Source organism: Labrus mixtus, chromosome 8 (assembly GCF_963584025.1).
Source record: "Labrus mixtus chromosome 8, fLabMix1.1, whole genome shotgun sequence".
NCBI lineage: Eukaryota > Metazoa > Chordata > Actinopteri > Labriformes > Labridae > Labrus > Labrus mixtus.
Window position 1 is genome coordinate 31009327 of NC_083619.1, and position 18144 is coordinate 31027470.

At 44.7% G+C, this 18144-nt stretch overlaps 2 protein-coding genes across 4 annotated transcripts in view; both read left to right on the plus strand.

Moving 5' to 3' along the window:
* LOC132979646 (protein disulfide-isomerase TMX3-like) overlaps nucleotides 1–2110 on the plus strand; it is a 9948-nt gene extending 7838 nt beyond the window's left edge. For all 3 annotated transcript variants that reach the window (XM_061045543.1, XM_061045542.1, XM_061045541.1), the window contains 6 exons: nucleotides 139–193; nucleotides 275–328; nucleotides 858–914; nucleotides 1453–1582; nucleotides 1659–1727; nucleotides 1813–2110. In XM_061045543.1, coding sequence (XP_060901526.1) covers nucleotides 139–193; nucleotides 275–328; nucleotides 858–914; nucleotides 1453–1582; nucleotides 1659–1727; nucleotides 1813–1995 — 548 coding nt within the window. In that variant the 3' untranslated portion in view covers nucleotides 1996–2110. The remainder of the gene's footprint in view (nucleotides 1–138; nucleotides 194–274; nucleotides 329–857; nucleotides 915–1452; nucleotides 1583–1658; nucleotides 1728–1812) is intronic.
* Nucleotides 2111–7864: 5754 nt separating this feature from the next.
* Nucleotides 7865–16762, plus strand: cdyl (chromodomain protein, Y-like). Its single transcript, XM_061045549.1, has 7 exons — nucleotides 7865–8076; nucleotides 11953–12670; nucleotides 14114–14361; nucleotides 14478–14650; nucleotides 14722–14932; nucleotides 15161–15304; nucleotides 16147–16762. Exons 1-7 carry the CDS (start codon nucleotides 8053–8055, stop codon nucleotides 16303–16305), a joined length of 1677 nt encoding a protein of 558 aa, XP_060901532.1. The 5' UTR covers nucleotides 7865–8052; the 3' UTR covers nucleotides 16306–16762.
* Nucleotides 16763–18144: the final 1382 nt, after the last annotated feature.

The following is an 18144-nucleotide window of genomic DNA, read 5'->3' on the forward strand; positions in this document are numbered from 1 at the left end:
CATTATAGAATACATATCATTCAAACAGACCAGACTGCATTCTCTAGTGCACAGCAGCATCTAGTGGACACCAGAGGAACTGCAGCTGAGGAAGCTGCTGATTGGTTGGTGGGGAGTGACTCTGTCTTTTTCTCCCAGGTAAACTAGTGGTGTTGGTGCTGGTGGAGAAAAGGCCATGTGACAAAAGTCTGAGGTAAGATTCCAACAGTCAACAGTAGCCAGGTAAACAAAAAGTATGACATCATGTGTGATGCGTTTCCTGTTACCTGCTCAGGTATAAAACTCTCCTGGAGAAAGTGGCTGCAGATTACAGAGAGACCTACAGCAGGTCAGAGCCTGTCTGTCTGTCTGTATGTCTGTCTGTGTGTGTGTGTGTGTGTGTGTCTGTCTGTCTGTCTGTCTGTCTGTCTGACTGTCTGTCTCTCTGTCTGTGTGTCTGTCTGTCTGTCTGTGTGTGTCTGTCTGTGTGTGTGTGTGTGTGTGTGTGTGTGTCTGTCTGTCTGTGTGTGTGTGTGTGTGTCTGTCTGTCTGTGTGTGTGTGTGTGTGTGTGTCTGTCTGTCTGTCTGTCTGTCTGTCTGTCTGACTGTCTGTCTCTCTGTCTGTGTGTCTGTCTGTCTGTCTGCCTGTCTGTCTCTCTGTCTGTCTGTCTGTGTGTGTCTGTCTGTCTGTCTGTCTGTCTGTCTGTGTGTCTGTCTGTGTGTGTCTGTCTGTCTGTCTGTCTGACTGTCTGACTGCCTGTCTGTCTGTCTGTCTGTCTGTCTTCCTGTCTGTCTGTGTGTCTGTGTGTCTGTCTGTCTGTCTGTCTGACTGCCTGTCTGTCTCTCTGTCTGTCTGTCTGTCTGTCTGTCTATTCCAGGTCCTTCTATTTTGGTTTCATGGAGGACTCTAATTACATTAATGGACTTGTGATGGAGTAAGTTTGAGAACTAACTCATTAACATCTCTAGTCACTAACATCTCTAGTCACTGACATCTCTAGTCACTGACATCTCTAGTCACTGACATCTCTAGTCACTAACATCTCTAGTCACTGACATCTCTAGTCACTGACATCTCTAGTCACTAACATCTCTAGTCACTAACATCTCTAGTCATAGACATCTCTAGTCACTGGCATCTCTAGTCACTAACATCTCTAGTCACTGACATCTCTAGTCATAGACATCTCTAGTCACTGACATCTCTAGTCACTAACATCTCTAGTCACTAACATCTCTAGTCACTAACATCTCTAGTCACTGACATCTCTAGTCATAGACATCTCTAGTCACTGACATCTCTAGTCACTAACATCTCTAGTCACTAACATCTCTAGTCACTAACATCTCTAGTCACTGACATCTCTAGTCACTAACATCTCTAGTCACTAACATCTCTAGTCATAGACGTGGTCATAGACTCCCATTGGCTCGGGTAAGATGACTGATTGTGTTTGTGTTTCTTGCCATCAGTGATGTCATTGTTCCCTCCTTCGTCGTTGTAAATCTGTCCAATGACGGATACTTCCTGCCACTTGTCGCCGTGGAAACAGAGCGTCACCTGCTGGACTTCTTGGACGGGGTTCTGGACGGCAGCGTCCAGGTGAGTGACGATGCGTTTGTAGGAGACTTTTATTCTGAAATTCTAAAAGGTGAACGTGTGAACTATTTCCTGACAGGCTCTGGGAGGAAACAGCATTTATCAACGCATCAGACGAGCTGTTCATGGTGTTAAGACCACACTGCAGGTGAGTCTCATCACTTCCTGTTTCCTGTTTCCTGTTTCCTGTTTCCTCTCAATGATGTCTGACTCTCGTCCTGTCTTTGGTGCAGCCCGTGTTCACACAGGCGCCGCTGCTGGTCTGCGTCCTGGTGGGCATTCTGCTCACCCTCACTGCCGTCTTCTGCTACCTGTGCCTGAAGAAACGACCCACCATTTGTGAAGACGAAGACGATGGCGACGGTGCGCTGTTAGCTCCAGCAGTCCAGCGCCGCATAAACAAAAAGTCTGACTGAAGAATAAGGAGGAAAAGAGGAAGTGATCAAGAATAAAAGATGACATCATGTTGGTGTGAAATGAAATGAAAACAGTTTGAATCATCAGCTCTGAATTAAAATGACTTAAAGTCAATTCCAGTAAAAGTCTGTTTTGTTGATGCTGTTTAAGCTTCAGGCTAGAGAAACATGATGCAGCCAATCAGCAGGGGGAGCTCATGCTCCTGTCACTGCCATTTTCACACCACAGAAGAAGAGGGGGACAGGCCCCAGTGTCCAGTGCTGAAAAAATATCTAATGTAAAAAAACTGCAGTTCCTCCAGTGTCCACTAGAGTCTGTCTCCTGCAGTGAGTTAGTCCTCATAGAGCTCCATGTTAAAATGTCTAACTTTACAGCTGCAGTTCCTCCAGTGTCCACTAGAGTCTGTCTCCTGCAGTGAGTCAGTCCTCATAGAGCCCCATGTTAAAATGTCCAACTTTACAGCTGCATTTCCTCCAGTGTCCACTAGAGTCTGTCTCCTGCAGTGAGTCAGTCCTCATAGAGCCCCATGTTAAAATGTCTAACTTTACAGCTGCAGTTCCTCCAGTGTCCACTAGAGTCTGTCTCCTGCAGTGAGTCAGTCCCCATAGAGCTCTATGTTAAAATGTCTAACTTTACAGCTGCAGTTCCTCCAGTGTCCACTAGAGTCTGTCTCCTGCAGTGAGTCAGTCCCCATAAAGCCCCATGTTAAAATGTCCAACTTTACAGCTGCAGTTCCTCCAGTGTCCACTAGAGTCTGTCTCCTGCAGTGAGTCAGTCCCCATAGAGCCCCATGTTAAAATGTCCAACTTTACAGCTGCAGTTCCTCCAGTGTCCACTAGAGTCTGTCTCCTGCAGTGAGTCAGTCCCCATAGAGCTCTATGTTAAAATGTCTAACTTTACAGCTGCAGTTCCTCCAGTGTCCACTAGAGTCTGTCTCCTGCAGTGAGTCAGTCCCCATAAAGCCCCATGTTAAAATGTCCAACTTTACAGCTGCAGTTCCTCCAGTGTCCACTAGAGTCTGTCTCCTGCAGTGAGTCAGTCCCCATAGAGCCCCATGTTAAAATGTCCAACTTTACAGCTGCAGTTCCTCCAGTGTCCACTAGAGTCTGTCTCCTGCAGTGAGTCAGTCCCCATAGAGCTCTATGTTAAAATGTCTAACTTTACAGCTGCAGTTCCTCCAGTGTCCACTAGAGTCTGTCTCCTGCAGCGAGTCAGTCCCCATAGAGCCCCATGTTAAAATGTTCAACTTTACAGCTGCAGTTCCTCCAGTGTCCACTAGAGGGGGCGTGGTCTTTAATAGAACTCACCTGTTTACATTATATTAAGGCTTAAAGGGATGTAGAATTAGGGGGCATGGCCTTTAATAGAACTCACCTGTTTACATTATATTAAGGCTTAAAGGGATGTAGAATTAGGGGGCGTGGTCTTTAATAGAACTCACCTGTTTACATTATATTAAGGCTTAAAGGGATGTAGAATTACGAGATAAAGATGTCGTTATTACGAGAAAAAGATCTCGTAGTAACAAGAAAAGCATTAGGGTGGTGGCTATGAGGAGGTTTGTACAGGTTTGTTTATGGGAGTGCACAGTACACCAGCAGCAGCTCATTACAAGGTGGAGAATCAGGTATTAGCTATAGTAATTGTTAATTGGCTAACTAGTTAATGTTAAATGTATGTGTTTGTGTAACATTATACCAGAATGGCATCTTATTAATGGCTTTTTATCATTTAATGAGACTCTGGTCAATCAGCCTTCTAACTAGAGCTAACGCTAACATTAACGCTAGCTAGCTAGCTAGCTAGCTATTATTGCTTGTTAGTAAGCTATAATTTGTTCAAGCTAATTAGGGAGTTGGTTGTGGTCTTTATTGTTGTCCTTCTCTGCCCCACAGGCTTTGTTATGTAGCAGTAAGTTATAGCATTTTGTGTGCAAAAGAGGAAGGAATGATGCTAATGCCATCCCTAAAACATCAGCGTTAACGTTACTATATCTAACTTTATTAAGCTAGCGTTAATGTTCCAATTTTTCCCTGCATATCCCACACATAAAGATCCCGTCATGGCAGCCAGAAATCACCAGCTGTCTGATGAAGATGGCGGTCTCTGGACCTTTCTTCGGAATCGAGGTGTGCCTGAAGAAAATATACAGAAAATGGAGAAAATATAAGTATTTAGAGCCGGCATAACTGGACCCCAAACTTTAACACTACCTTTAGAGAGTCAATTAATTGAAGGTAGAATGCAAGTACAAAATCTCTGGCTCCAGTTTCTTCAAAGTGAAAATGTTTTAGTTTCTCTACTCCTCTATGACAGAAACATGAATATCTTTGAGTTGTGGACAAAGAAAGACATTTGAGGACTTTATCTTTGGCTTTGGGAAACCGAGAATTAGGTTTTTCACCATTTTCAGACATTTTATAGACAAAACAACTCATAGATAAAAAAATTTAAAAATCAACAGATTAATCATTAATGATAGTAATTGTCAGTTGCAGCCCTAGTGTACTTATTATACTATACTACACTGCTACTACCCCAAGTCCTAATCATAAGAAAGCTTTCCCCTAGTCTGAATTTAAGTCTTAAATCACACCCAGAATTATAGTGACTAACTACAAATTCTGTGCTTTTTTCATAAGCAGCCAACCTACTTATAGCTGAGAGCGTATGTAACCTCGTAGGAAGAGATAAAGCTCAATGGCTTCTTCAGGTGAGGTGGGTGCATGGAGGTTGTTTTCTGCCATGGCTAGGCAACAAATGTCAAAGACTGTCTTATCACATGGATATGGGCCTCTCAGAAGGCATTCCTCTCTGCAGATCTGAATCTTTTGTTGAGACACCTCTTTGAGGTAATCCCTCGCCCCAAACAGTTGAGGGAGTGTGTACAGCATCAGTGGACGTCCACCAGGAGACACAGCATTTCTGCTCGGGTGGATTCTGTGGCTGTTCCAGAGATGGACAACTTCCTGCAATTCTCTCTGGGAAGGACAAAAAAAGGTTATCAACTCAAATATAACACATTCATGAGCTCAAATTCTGTATTTGTGGTCCATAATGTTGGCAGACAAATATCTTACAAAGTTTTTTCTTTGTCCTGTATACTACACCGTATAACAAACCAGAATGAGGCTTATGCCGAATGGTATTCCTTACTAGGTTATTGAGAGGAATAGTATGAATCACTTTTTTGATGCTGATGAAGACGCATGGAGTCAAAATGTTTTTATAATGAAAAAGTTTGATGCCTTTAATCCGTGTGCTCAACTATACTTTGGACCAAATATTTCAAGTTTTTCCTGTTATATGAATCCCTTTATTTGTATTGCCAAATTGAAATAAATCATACTTCATTGATGAAAGCAAATCTATGACTGATTTTATTGTTTAATTTAGGTCACACGAGGTAAACACGTTATGGATTACAGAGTAGGCCTACCTGCTTAAATTGTGATGTTTATGTAATAATGTTGATTACTGGAACTCTCTAATGACCTGTAATAACCTGATTAGTTGTGGGCTAGTTGCTTAGTCTCCTAATTGCGCAAAAATCCGCATTCAAAGAAATTAAACTGTAGATCATTCGCCTCTGCAGGAAAATCTGTCTCCCCAGCAATGTAGCCTACTTGTTTGTTTGTTTGTTTGTTCTTAAATAAATATACAATAATAAGAAAATATGGAAGGTTATGCATATCACAGTATAGTAGACTGTAGCCTACTTTCCAAGAAGTCTCCCCTCCTCTATCAGTATTTTCCTTCTTAATGAGACGCGGATACAGGCAAGCAGGTAAGCACATCATTTTGTGGTATTGAAATGTGCAATGCACCACAGCGCAATCAACATCAGGTGGACAGCGCCTGGTGCTGAAATTATAGACACATCAAGCAACAGAGCATGTTTGTCGAGAGGGTTCATAATCAATGCATGGCATTATGCAATATGGCACTATGGACAAGGGTAAGATAACATTTAAATCATAACATTTTGAGGCCAACTGGTGGCTTCTTACCTCAATTATCTCAAGACATGAGAATTGTATCAGATTCTTGTCCAAAAAGTCTCCAGAAAAGTTGTCTGAATCTTTGACCTCTTTAAACATGTTCATCAAAAACTGTGCATGTTGTTTCCTTAAAAATCCCCACCAGTTCTCAATGCGCTGGTTATGATTGCTTGACCCATACAAATAGCACATTGGAGCAAATTCATCAGCATGATCATTTCTCAAGAACATTTGCATCAGCTCCATGTGACCGTTCTCTGTTCCCAAGTCCGACCGAATCCTGCTAGCAGTTCCATTTCTTGTTGCCACTTCTTCCATGAAGTATCCAGCGACGACCTTGGGATTGCTACTTGTAGAATATGCATGGAGCCATATGACCAAATGTGAAAACCCGTCGATTGCACCGTTAATACAGATCCCATATGGTTTCAGTTTATCATAGGAATCAACATGCCACAAGAAATTCGGACCTGGGTTTTGGTATAGGCGCCGTCGCAGGCGATTCCGGTGCTGCAGTTGAACTCCATGGGGATCCAGTATTTTCAGCAAATGCCTAATTGTATTTTGAGTCACCACATAGCCAGCTTGAATGCATTTCAGATGCATTACTTTATATCCGTGAAGCATACCGTATTTATTCAACTGATCCTGGAGGAATAACGCAATGTCAAGTAGGTCAGAGTGTTCTTTCCGTCTGAATAACCTTAACGCCTTCAGATGCCTGCGTAAAGTTGACATGCTCATGATAATACCATCTATGTTACTCAAAGACACTAATATTTCCCAATGTCTTAACCCAAGATGGAAATAAAACGCAATCAAATCAATAACCCTGGTCATCGTTGCCTTTTGATCTTCCTCCCTCCTCTGCCTGCCACAATGCAAACTTCATTACCCCTCTAGTATCATTTTAGTCTGTTATGTGATCTTTTCTCGTAATAACGAGATCTTTATCTCGTAATAACGAGATCTTTTCTCGTTATAACGAGATCTTTATGTCGTTATTACGAGGTCTTTATCTCGTTATTACGAGGTCTTTATCTCGTAATAACGAGATCTTTATGTCGTTATTACGAGATCTTTATGTCGTTATAACGAGATCTTTATGTCGTTATTACGAGATCTTTATGTCGTTATAACGAGATCTTTATGTCGTTATTACGAGATCTTTATGTCGTTATAACGAGATCTTTATGTCGTTATTACGAGGTCTTTATCTCGTAATAACGAGATCTTTATCTCGTAATAACGAGATCTTTATGTCGTTATTACGAGATCTTTTCTCGCTATAACGAGATCTTTATGTCGTTATTACGAGATCTTTATGTCGTTATTACGAGATCTTTATGTCGTTATTAAGAGGTCTTTATCTCGTAATAACGAGATCTTTATGTCGTTATTACGAGATCTTTTCTCGTTATAACGAGATCTTTTCTCATGATAACAAGAAACCAGGAAAAAAAAAAATCTCCACATGAATGCAATACGCTTCCGTAGTCACACTACATTCATACCTGTTTGAGGTAGAAGTCTTAGACCCCCGGTGTCGGGTCATTTATTGCTTTTAATAAACTGCAGCCAAACTTCTACACACTAACTTGCACCAAAACATTGGCAACATTGGAGTTTGTGTTACAGTTGTGTTCGTGTAGCCCAATGATGCATTTATTCGTCTCGTGCGCACCTGACCGATGAAACAGGTGATTCCATCGATCATTAAAATAACAGAGATCATTATTCATGTATGACAACTTCATACTCATTAAAAGTGTTCATGAGCTGATCGTTCGGGTAAACTGAAGGCAGAGGAAGATCCCTTTCACAATAAAAGCTTCAGCGCCATACCGGGGGCTTTTATTTCGGAGGTGTGTCAGTCAGAGCGGATGTTGAGGTAACAGAGAGTGCTAACAGCTAACGACTAGTTAACTGTGTTAAACTCGGTGACTGTGGTCACTCTCTCTCTCTCCCTCTCTCTCTCTCTCTCTCTCTCTCTCACTCACCTGCAGCTCACCTGAGGACGCTTCTGGAAGCTGCTCGTGCACGCGCTCTGTCTCCATGGCTACGGAAGACTTCTATGAGGTATGTGAGCTAATGCTAACACGCTAACGTTAGCTGACCGCAAAGTTGAGTGAAGTTTGTAAAGTTTGTACCTGAGCAGGTGTAGAGCAGCAGACAGGTGGAGTAGACTGGACAGGTATCAGCTGGTTAATTCACTTAGTTAAAGAGCGGGAGAGTGAAAAACTACAGTTAGCTTCTGTGACTAGCCTTCAGAGTTAGCCTGTTAGCTCAGTGTTAGCTCAGTGTTAGCTCATAAACTGTACTGTTAAACTTATAAACACTTTAAGAAAAAGTATTAAACTTCATGTTTAATGATTAAAAACATTATTTATTAATGAACATAATGTTTTATTCTGTTACTTTAAATAAGTCTGTAGAGTGTGTACTGTAGAGTGTGTACTGTAGAGTGTGTCTGTATAGTGTGTCTGTAGAGTGTGTACTGTAGAGTGTGTACTGTAGAGTGTGTACTGTAGAGTGTGTACTGTAGAGTGTGTCTGTAGAGTGTGTACTGTATAGTGTGTCTGTAGAGTGTGTACTGTAGAGTGTGTCTGTATAGTGTGTACTGTAGAGTGTGTACTGTAGAGTGTGTACTGTAGAGTGTGTCTGTAGAGTGTGTACTGTAGAGTGTGTCTGTAGAGTGTGTCTGTAGAGTGTGTACTGTAGAGTGTGTACTGTAGAGTGTGTCTGTAGAGTGTGTACTGTAGAGTGTGTCTGTATAGTGTGTACTGTAGAGTGTGTCTGTAGAGTGTGTACTGTAGAGTGTGTCTGTAGAGTGTGTACTGTAGAGTGTGTACTGTAGAGTGTGTCTGTAGAGTGTGTACTGTAGAGTGTGTCTGTAGAGTGTGTACTGTAGAGTGTGTCTGTAGAGTGTGTACTGTAGAGTGTGTACTGTAGAGTGTGTCTGTAGAGTGTGTACTGTAGAGTGTGTACTGTAGAGTGTGTCTGTAGAGTGTGTCTGTATAGTGTGTACTGTAGAGTGTGTCTGTAGAGTGTGTACTGTAGAGTGTGTCTGTAGAGTGTGTACTGTAGAGTGTGTCTGTACAGTGTGTACTGTAGAGTGTGTACTGTAGAGTGTGTCTGTAGAGTGTGTACTGTAGAGTGTGTCTGTAGAGTGTGTACTGTAGAGTGTGTACTGTAGAGTGTGTCTGTAGAGTGTGTACTGTAGAGTGTGTACTGTAGAGTGTGTCTGTAGAGTGTGTCTGTATAGTGTGTACTGTAGAGTGTGTCTGTAGAGTGTGTCTGTAGAGTGTGTACTGTAGAGTGTGTCTGTAGAGTGTGTACTGTAGAGTGTGTACTGTAGAGTGTGTCTGTAGAGTGTGTACTGTAGAGTGTGTACTGTAGAGAGTGTCTGTAGAGTGTGTACTGTAGAGTGTGTCTGTAGAGTGTGTACTGTAGAGAGTGTCTGTAGAGTGTGTACTGTAGAGTGTGTCTGTAGAGTGTGTCTGTAGAGTGTGTCTGTAGAGAGTGTCTGTAGAGTGTGTCTGTAGAGTGTGTCCGGTGCAGTCTAGGCCTGTGAAGACTGTTTCGTCATGAGCCGGGGATCCGGCCAAAGATTTCTGCCTTTTAATAAGACAGTTTTTTCTTACCACTGTAACTTTTGCTGCTTTGCTAAAGTGCTCATGATGGATAGGCCGGATCTTTGTAACATAGCAATAAGTAAGGTCTTTTACCTGCTTTATGTAACATAACAATGAGTAAGGTCTTTTACCTGCTTTTTGTAACATAACAATGAGTAAGGTCTTTTACCTGCTTTTTGTAACATAACAATGAGTAAGGTCTTTTACCTGCTTTATGTAACATAACAATGAGTAAGGTCTTTTACCTGCTTTTTGTAACATAGCAATAAGTAAGGTCTTTTACCTGCTTTTTGTAACATAACAATGAGTAAGGTCTTTTACCTGCTTTTTGTAACATAACAATAAGTAAGGTCTTTTACCTGCTTTTTGTAACATAACAATGAGTAAGGTCTTTTACCTGCTTCTTGTAAAGTGTCTTGAGATAAGACTTGTTATGAGTTGACGCTATACAAATAAAAATTTATTGATAGTAGAGTGTGTACTGTAGAGTGTGTACTGTAGAGTGTGTCTGTAGAGTGTGTACTGTAGAGTGTGTGTCTGTAGAGTGTGTACTGTAGAGAGTGTCTGTAGAGTGTGTACTGTAGAGTGTGTACTGTAGAGTGTGTACTGTAGAGTGTGTGTCTGTAGAGTGTGTCTGTAGAGTGTGTACTGTAGAGAGTGTTCTGTAGATTGTGTACTGTAGAGTGTGTCTGTAGAGTGTGTACTGTAGAGTGTGTCTGTAGAGTGTGTCTGTATAGTGTGTACTGTAGAGTGTGTCTGTATAGTGTGTCTGTAGAGTGTGTACTGTAGAGTGTGTCTGTAGAGTGTGTACTGTAGAGTGTGTACTGTATAGTGTGTCTGTAGAGTGTGTACTGTAGAGTGTGTACTGTAGAGTGTGTCTGTATAGTGTGTACTGTAGAGTGTGTACTGTAGAGTGTGTCTGTAGAGTGTGTCTGTAGAGTGTGTACTGTAGAGTGTGTACTGTAGAGTGTGTCTGTAGAGTGTGTCTGTATAGTGTGTACTGTAGAGTGTGTCTGTAGAGTGTGTACTGTAGAGTATGTCTGTATAGTGTGTACTGTAGAGTGTGTCTGTAGAGTGTGTCTGTATAGTGTGTACTGTAGAGTGTGTCTGTATAGTGTGTACTGTAGAGTGTGTACTGTAGAGTGTGTCTGTAGAGTGTGTCTGTATAGTGTGTACTGTAGAGTGTGTCTGTAGAGTGTGTACTGTAGAGTGTGTCTGTATAGTGTACTGTAGAGTGTGTACTGTAGAGTGTGTACTGTAGAGTGTGTCTGTAGAGTGTGTCTGTATAGTGTGTACTGTAGAGTGTGTCTGTAGAGTGTGTACTGTAGAGTGTGTACTGTAGAGTGTGTACTGTAGAGTGTGTCTGTAGAGTGTGTACTGTAGAGTGTGTACTGTAGAGTGTGTACTGTATAGTGTGTCTGTAGAGTGTGTACTGTAGAGTGTGTCTGTAGAGTGTGTCTGTAGAGTGTGTCTGTAGAGTGTGTACTGTAGAGTGTGTACTGTAGAGTGTGTCTGTAGAGTGTGTACTGTAGAGTGTGTACTGTATAGTGTGTCTGTAGAGTGTGTACTGTATAGTGTGTCTGTATAGTGTGTCTGTAGAGTGTGTACTGTAGAGTGTGTACTGTAGAGTGTGTCTGTAGAGTGTGTACTGTAGAGTGTGTACTGTATAGTGTGTCTGTAGAGTGTGTCTGTAGAGTGTGTACTGTATAGTGTGTCTGTAGAGTGTGTCTGTAGAGTGTGTCTGTAGAGTGTGTACTGTAGAGTGTGTACTGTAGAGTGTGTACTGTAGAGTGTGTCTGTAGAGTGTGTACTGTAGAGTGTGTACTGTAGAGTGTGTACTGTATAGTGTGTCTGTAGAGTGTGTCTGTAGAGTGTGTCTGTAGAGAGTGTACTGTAGAGTGTGTCTGTAGAGTGTGTACTGTAGAGAGTGTACTGTAGAGTGTGTCTGTAGAGTGTGTACTGTAGAGTGTGTACTGTATAGTGTGTCTGTAGAGTGTGTACTGTAGAGTGTGTCTGTAGAGTGTGTACTGTATAGTGTGTCTGTAGAGTGTGTACTGTAGAGTGTGTCTGTAGAGTGTGTACTGTATAGTGTGTACTGTAGAGTGTGTACTGTAGAGTGTGTCTGTAGAGTGTGTACTGTATAGTGTGTACTGTATAGTGTGTACTGTATAGTGTGTACTGTATAGTGTGTACTGTATAGTGTGTCTGTAGAGTGTGTACTGTAGAGTGTGTCTGTAGAGTGTGTACTGTATAGTGTGTACTGTATAGTGTGTACTGTAGAGTGTGTACTGTAGTGTGTATTAACCACGCTGTGCTGCAGGTGGAGAGGATCGTGGATCAGAGGAGGAGTAAGAAGGGCAAGGTGGAGTACCTGGTCAGGTGGAGAGGGTACGGGTCAGACGGGGACACCTGGGAGCCTGAGACTCACCTGTCCACCTGTATGATCTACGTCCACGACTTTAACCGCCAGCAGGCCGAACGGCAGAGAGACGCCACCTTACTGCGCTCCACCCGCAGCTCGCCCAGCCTGCGCTTCAGCCCCGCCCACAGGCCACTCTGCAGGCCGTTGCTGGCAGCTCGCAGTGACCTCAGCGGGGCTTTAATGGGAGGCTGTAAACTAGGTGTGGCTCTTTTGCCCTCACCTGGCCTCACCCACCCTGCCTCCATCTGCTCCCCTCACCCTCTTCAGGCCGGCAGGTTGTGTGGCGGTGTGATGTCAGCGCCTCCTGCCGGCTCCGCCCGCCGCAGCCTGGACCTTTCCAAGACCGGCATCAAGATCCTGGTTCCCAAGAGTCCAATGAACAGCCGGCTGGACTCGGAGGAGTCGCCCAGTGAGGCGGCTCACAGCCTGGATGCCAGTGCTCATGACGCCCACCTGGTCCCACCTGAGGTGGCGCTGCTGGAGAAACCTGCAGGTGTTCACCTGGGGCCCGGACAGGAGAGGGCCCGCATGGGGACCCGGCCCCGCAGCTTGAATCCCCCACCACCCCCACGGGTCCCCGTCACACCTGCCGCCATTCGCTCCCTCGGTGGCACAGGTAAGGTCACACATCACCATGGCGACACTAACACCTGAGCACCTGTCCAATCAGAGAAACAGTCTTCAGTCTGTTCTCTGAAGCCTGGCTCACTGTGCAGGATCATCCATTTCACCTCTGATTCTTCTTTCTCTCAGGGTCGCTCCGACTCGAGGCCGCTCGGACCCGATCATCTGCTCAGATGATCTCGTAGTGTGAGCGCTACAAACATCTTAACGTCCTCGATCTGCCCGCCGATCGTCGGGGACGTTAAGATTTATTTCATTAATATTTAGAATTTAAAATCTTGATGTTTACGTCCTGAACGGGTCCGGCAGAAGTTGTGTGACTACAATATAATCACCAGAGACGAGGGAGGACTGTAGTCATGGCAACCAGCGGCAGGACGCAACAGTACAGATCATCAGTGCAGCACTTTATATCTACGATGTTATCAACTTTCCTCTCTCCTACAACAACTTCCACTTCCTTCTCTTTCACCAACCGTCGTCCGTTTGCGTTTTCAAATGAAACTTTTTTTGGGTTAGGGTTATTCAGAGCAAAATGTAAACATGTTTTGCAGCTAGTGAAAGATACAAACGTTTTTCAGAAAGTAAAGAGATTCAATAAAACAGGCATAAGACACAGTTGTCTAAACATTCTTATAAAATGAGGTGAGACAAATAAACATTTCAAGAAAAAAAAACAAGAAAATTCAAAGCTTGGCAAAGCCATTGTGGGTAAAAGTAATATGCCGGGATGGGTAAGCGATTAGGATTGTTGTCGTATATAAATACATGTACATGTCCCTGCTTACATGCATATACCTATAATAATAATTTATACTTTATTGATCCCGCGAGGGGAAATTCGTTTTTTACACTCTGTCTAGTTAACATGCTACACAGACATACCTGCACACATACAAACCCACGCACCCAATCAGGCAAACTGATAAGTCAGTGAAAGAAAGTAAATAAAGTAAAATATACTCTCACAAAAACGTATACCCAAGTTTACATAAACAAAAAATTCAGAAACTTGTAAAAGTGATCAGATGAATTAAAGTAAAGTCTGAAAAAAAACACAGAGTTGTCACTTGTGCCACAGAGCAAATTCAAATGAACAACTTGGGACCCTTTTATTATCACCCATAGTGAGATATATAACAGAAAAGGAAACGTGTCTGTGTGTGTGTGTGTGTGTGTGTGTGTGTGGGGGGGGGGGGGGGGGTCTAGGCCTAGCTGCTTGCATGTGTTCCTGGATCAGGAAAACTCGTTCAGTGTGAGCTGACACGCCACCCCGACTTCTATACAATCGGGGGATGAATCACACGACTCACAATAAGACCTTCATTTAGAGTAAGAAGTAACAGACACACTGAGGGACGTCGTCATGGTAACTGAAGCTGAAGAGTCACCTGTACTAACCAATCAGATCTCTGCCCTCTGTTCTGTCTGTCAGGTAACCCCCCGCTGATGGAGGCTGCCAACGGGATGTCATGTGTGCAGAGTGTCGTTACCGGGGCAACCAGTGCAACAGGGAAACGGCGTCTGGAGGAGCGCTCAGCTTTCGACAAACGCCTGAGGTTCAGCGTGCGACAAACGGAGAGCGCGTACCGTTACCGCGACATCGTGGTGAAGAAACAAGACGGCTTCACTCACATCCTGCTGTCCACCAAGAGCTCGGAGAACAACACGCTCAACCCTGAGGTGAGGCCACGCCCCCTCCACCTTTTCTGTGCCTGGATTAGACTAGGATGGAGGAGGCGAGGATGGAGGATGGAGGAGAGAGGAGGCTTCAGGTTTCATATGGCTTTCTTCCACAGGTGATGAAGGAGATCCAGAGCGCCATGGCAACGGCAGCATCAGACGACAGTAAGCTGGTGTTACTGGGCGCCGTCGGCACCGTCTTCTGCTGTGGCCTTGACTTCCTGTATTTCATCAGACACCTGACAGACGACAGGAAGAAGGAGAGCATCAAAATGGCTGAAACAATCAGGTAAGGGTCAGAGGTCAGGAGAGGAAGTGATGTCATCACTGGACCTTTGTTGACCTCTCACCTCTCCACAGGACCTTCATCAACACCTTCATCCAGTTCAGGAAGCCCATCGTGGCGGCGGTGAACGGGCCTGCGATCGGCCTCGGCGCCGCCCTCCTGCCTCTGTGTGACGTGGTGTGGGCCAATGAGAAAGCCTGGTTCCAGACGCCGTACACCTCGTACGGCCAGACGCCTGACGCGTGCTCCTCCTTCACCTTCCCTCGCATCATGGGCCCCGCCTCGGTCAGTCACATGGTCATTGACCCGCTTACAAAGTTCTGTTCTGTTCCAGTTCTGTTCTGGTCCAGTAACAAAGTTCTGTTCTGGTCCAGGCTCAGTTACAAAGTTCTGTTCTGGTCCAGGCTCAGTAACAAAGTTCTGTTCTGGTCCAGGCTCAGTTATAAAGTTCTTCTTCTGGTCGAGTAACAAAGTTCTGTTCTGGTCCAGTAACAAAGTTCTGTTGTGTTCCAGGCTAACGAGCTGCTGCTCAGTGGCAGGAAGTTGACGGCTCAGGAGGCGTGTTCTAAAGGTTTGGTGTCTCAGGTTCTTTGGCCGGGAACCTTTAACCAGGAAGTGATGCTACGAATCAAAGAACTGGTGACTGTTGACCTGCTGGTAAGTAACACACACACACACACACACTGATAGAAACACCACACAGTGAGTGAGTGAGTGAGTGTGTGTGTGTGTTCTATGATATGTGGATCTATGTGTTGCTGTGACTCCATCAGGTGGTTCATGGGTCTGGGAACTGGCCCAGTGGTTTGGACAGTTTCTGTGGACTCTGGGTTCGAGTCCCAGACTTCAGTTCTATTTGTCAGTGGACTGTGGATCTGTGGGTTCCTCTGAGGTTCTTGACGTTCTGCTGTGTTCCTGCAGGTTCTGTTTGTCAGTGGACAGTGGGTCTGTGGGTTCCTCTGAGGTTCTTGACGTTCTGCTGTGTTCCTGCAGGTTCTGTTTGTCAGTGGACTGTGGGTCTGTGGGTTCCTCTGAGGTTCTTGACGTTCTGCTGTGTTCCTGCAGGTTCTGTTTGTCAGTGGACTGTGGGTTCCTCTGAGGTTCTTGACGTTCTGCTGTGTTCCTGCAGGTTCTGTTTGTCAGTGGACAGCAGGTCTGTGGGTTCCTCTGAGGTTCTTGACGTTCTGCTGTGTTCCTGCAGGTTCTGTTTGTCAGTGGACAGCAGGTCTGTGGGTTCCTCTGAGGTTCTTGACGTTCTGCTGTGTTCCTGCAGGTTCTGTTTGTCAGTGGACAGCAGGTCTGTGGGTTCCTCTGAGGTTCTTGACGTTCTGCTGTGTTCCTGCAGGTTCTGTTTGTCAGTGGACAGCAGGTCTGTGGGTTCCTCTGAGGTTCTTGACGTTCTGCTGTGTTCCTCTGAGGTTCTTGACGTTCTGCTCTGGTCCTGACTGTGGGTCTGTGGGTTCCTCTGAGGTTCTTGACGTTCTGCTCTGTTCCTGCAGGTTCTGAGGGAGTCCAAAGCTCTGATGAGGAACAGCAGCCGCAGTGCTCTGGAGCAAACCAACGAGCGCGAGTGTGAAGCTCTGAAGAGAGTGTGGGGCTCATCACAGGGGACAGACGCCATCCTGCAGTACCTGCAGAGGACCACTGAGCTCTGCTAGAACAACACCTGGACCTGGACCTGGACCTGGACCCGGTCCTGGACCTGGACCTGGACCCGGTCCAGGTCCTGTGACTCAGTGGATTTTAAACTGACACTTGTTGTGACTTTTAACTTATAATTTGTGCTCTTATGTTTGATTCCACCTCCATTTAATCTAATAGGTGGAGTTTACAGGCCACGCCCCCTGGCCACGCCCCTTGACGTTTCCTGCAGAGACATTAATCAGGAAACATGAAATGAATTGTTTATCATTGTTATTATTTTATTTACAGATGAAGTGTAACTCTTTAGCTCCACCTCCAGTCTTTATGCTAAGCTAGGCTAGACTAACACAGATGAACTGGAACATGTGACTCTGAGGTGACTGTACCTTTAAATACAGGTGACCTCTGACCTTCTCCCAGAAACCTCTGACAAATTACTATGTGGACAATAAACAGGAAGTGGACGATAAACAGGAAGTGGACTTGTTTTATGTTTACTTTAAACACTGCCATCATCATGCCTCATGATGTAGGGATTTCTGCAGCCTTCAGGGGGGGCGCCCCCTGCAGTCCCATGACTCTGTGTGATTGGGGGGGGGGGGGGTTAACTTCAGGCTGAAGTCTGAGCTTAAACTGAATCCTGTCTGCTCCAAACGTTGGTGTGGTGTTCACCCTGTATGACACTCTGCCCACTGACCAATCAGATCTCTTCACTGTGTGAAGTGACAAGGCCTTCATGTTTATAAGCCCCACAAAGCTCCGTACATCAGAGACATCATAAACAGGAGATTCACTGACATGTCATTGTTTTTAGTTGCAGCTGTGTATTCAGGGTTATGTGCTTCACTTCTTCATGTATCTCAGTCTGCTGACATGAAGCATGTAGTAACGGCCTCCAGACATTCTTACCTGTAAATCATATTTACTGAAGACCTATAGTTGATGTTGATGCAGCCAATCAGCAGGGGGAGCTCATGCTCCTGTCACTGTCACTGCAATTTTAACACTACAGAAGAAGAGGGGGACAGGCCCCAGTGTCTAAAAAATGTCCAACTTTACAGCTGCAGTTCCTCCAGTGTCCACTAGAGTCTGTCTCCTGCAGTGAGTCAGTCCCCATAGAGCTCCATGTTAAAATGTCTAACTTTACAGCTGCAGTTCCTCCAGTGTCCACTAGAGTCTGTCTCCTGCAGTGAGTCAGTCCTCATAGAGCCCCATGTTAAAATGTCTAACTTTACAGTTGCAGTTCCTCCAGTGTCCACTAGAGTCTGTCTCCTGCAGTGAGTCAGTCCCCATAGAGCTCCATGTTAAAATGTCTAACTTTACAGCTGCAGTTCCTCCAGTGTCCACTAGAGTCTGTCTCCTGCAGTGAGTCAGTCCCCATAGAGCCCCATGTTAAAATGTCTAACTTTACAGCTGCAGTTCCTCCAGTGTCCACTAGAGTCTGTCTCCTGCAGTGAGTCAGTCCCCATAGAGCCCCATGTTAAAATGTCTAACTTTACAGCTGCAGTTCCTCCAGTGTCCACTAGAGTCTGTCTCCTGCAGTGAGTCAGTCCCCATAGAGCTCCATGTTAAAATGTCTAACTTTACAGCTGCAGTTCCTCCAGTGTCCACTAGAGTCTGTCTCCTGCAGTGAGTCAGTCCTCATAGAGCCCCATGTTAAAATGTCTAACTTTACAGCTGCAGTTCCTCCAGTGTCCACTAGAGTCTGTCTCCTGCAGTGAGTCAGTCCTCATAGAGCCCCATGTTAAAATGTCTAACTTTACAGCTGCAGTTCCTCCAGTGTCCACTAGAGTCTGTCTCCTGCAGTGAGTCAGTCCCCATAGAGCCCCATGTTAAAATGTCTAACTTTACAG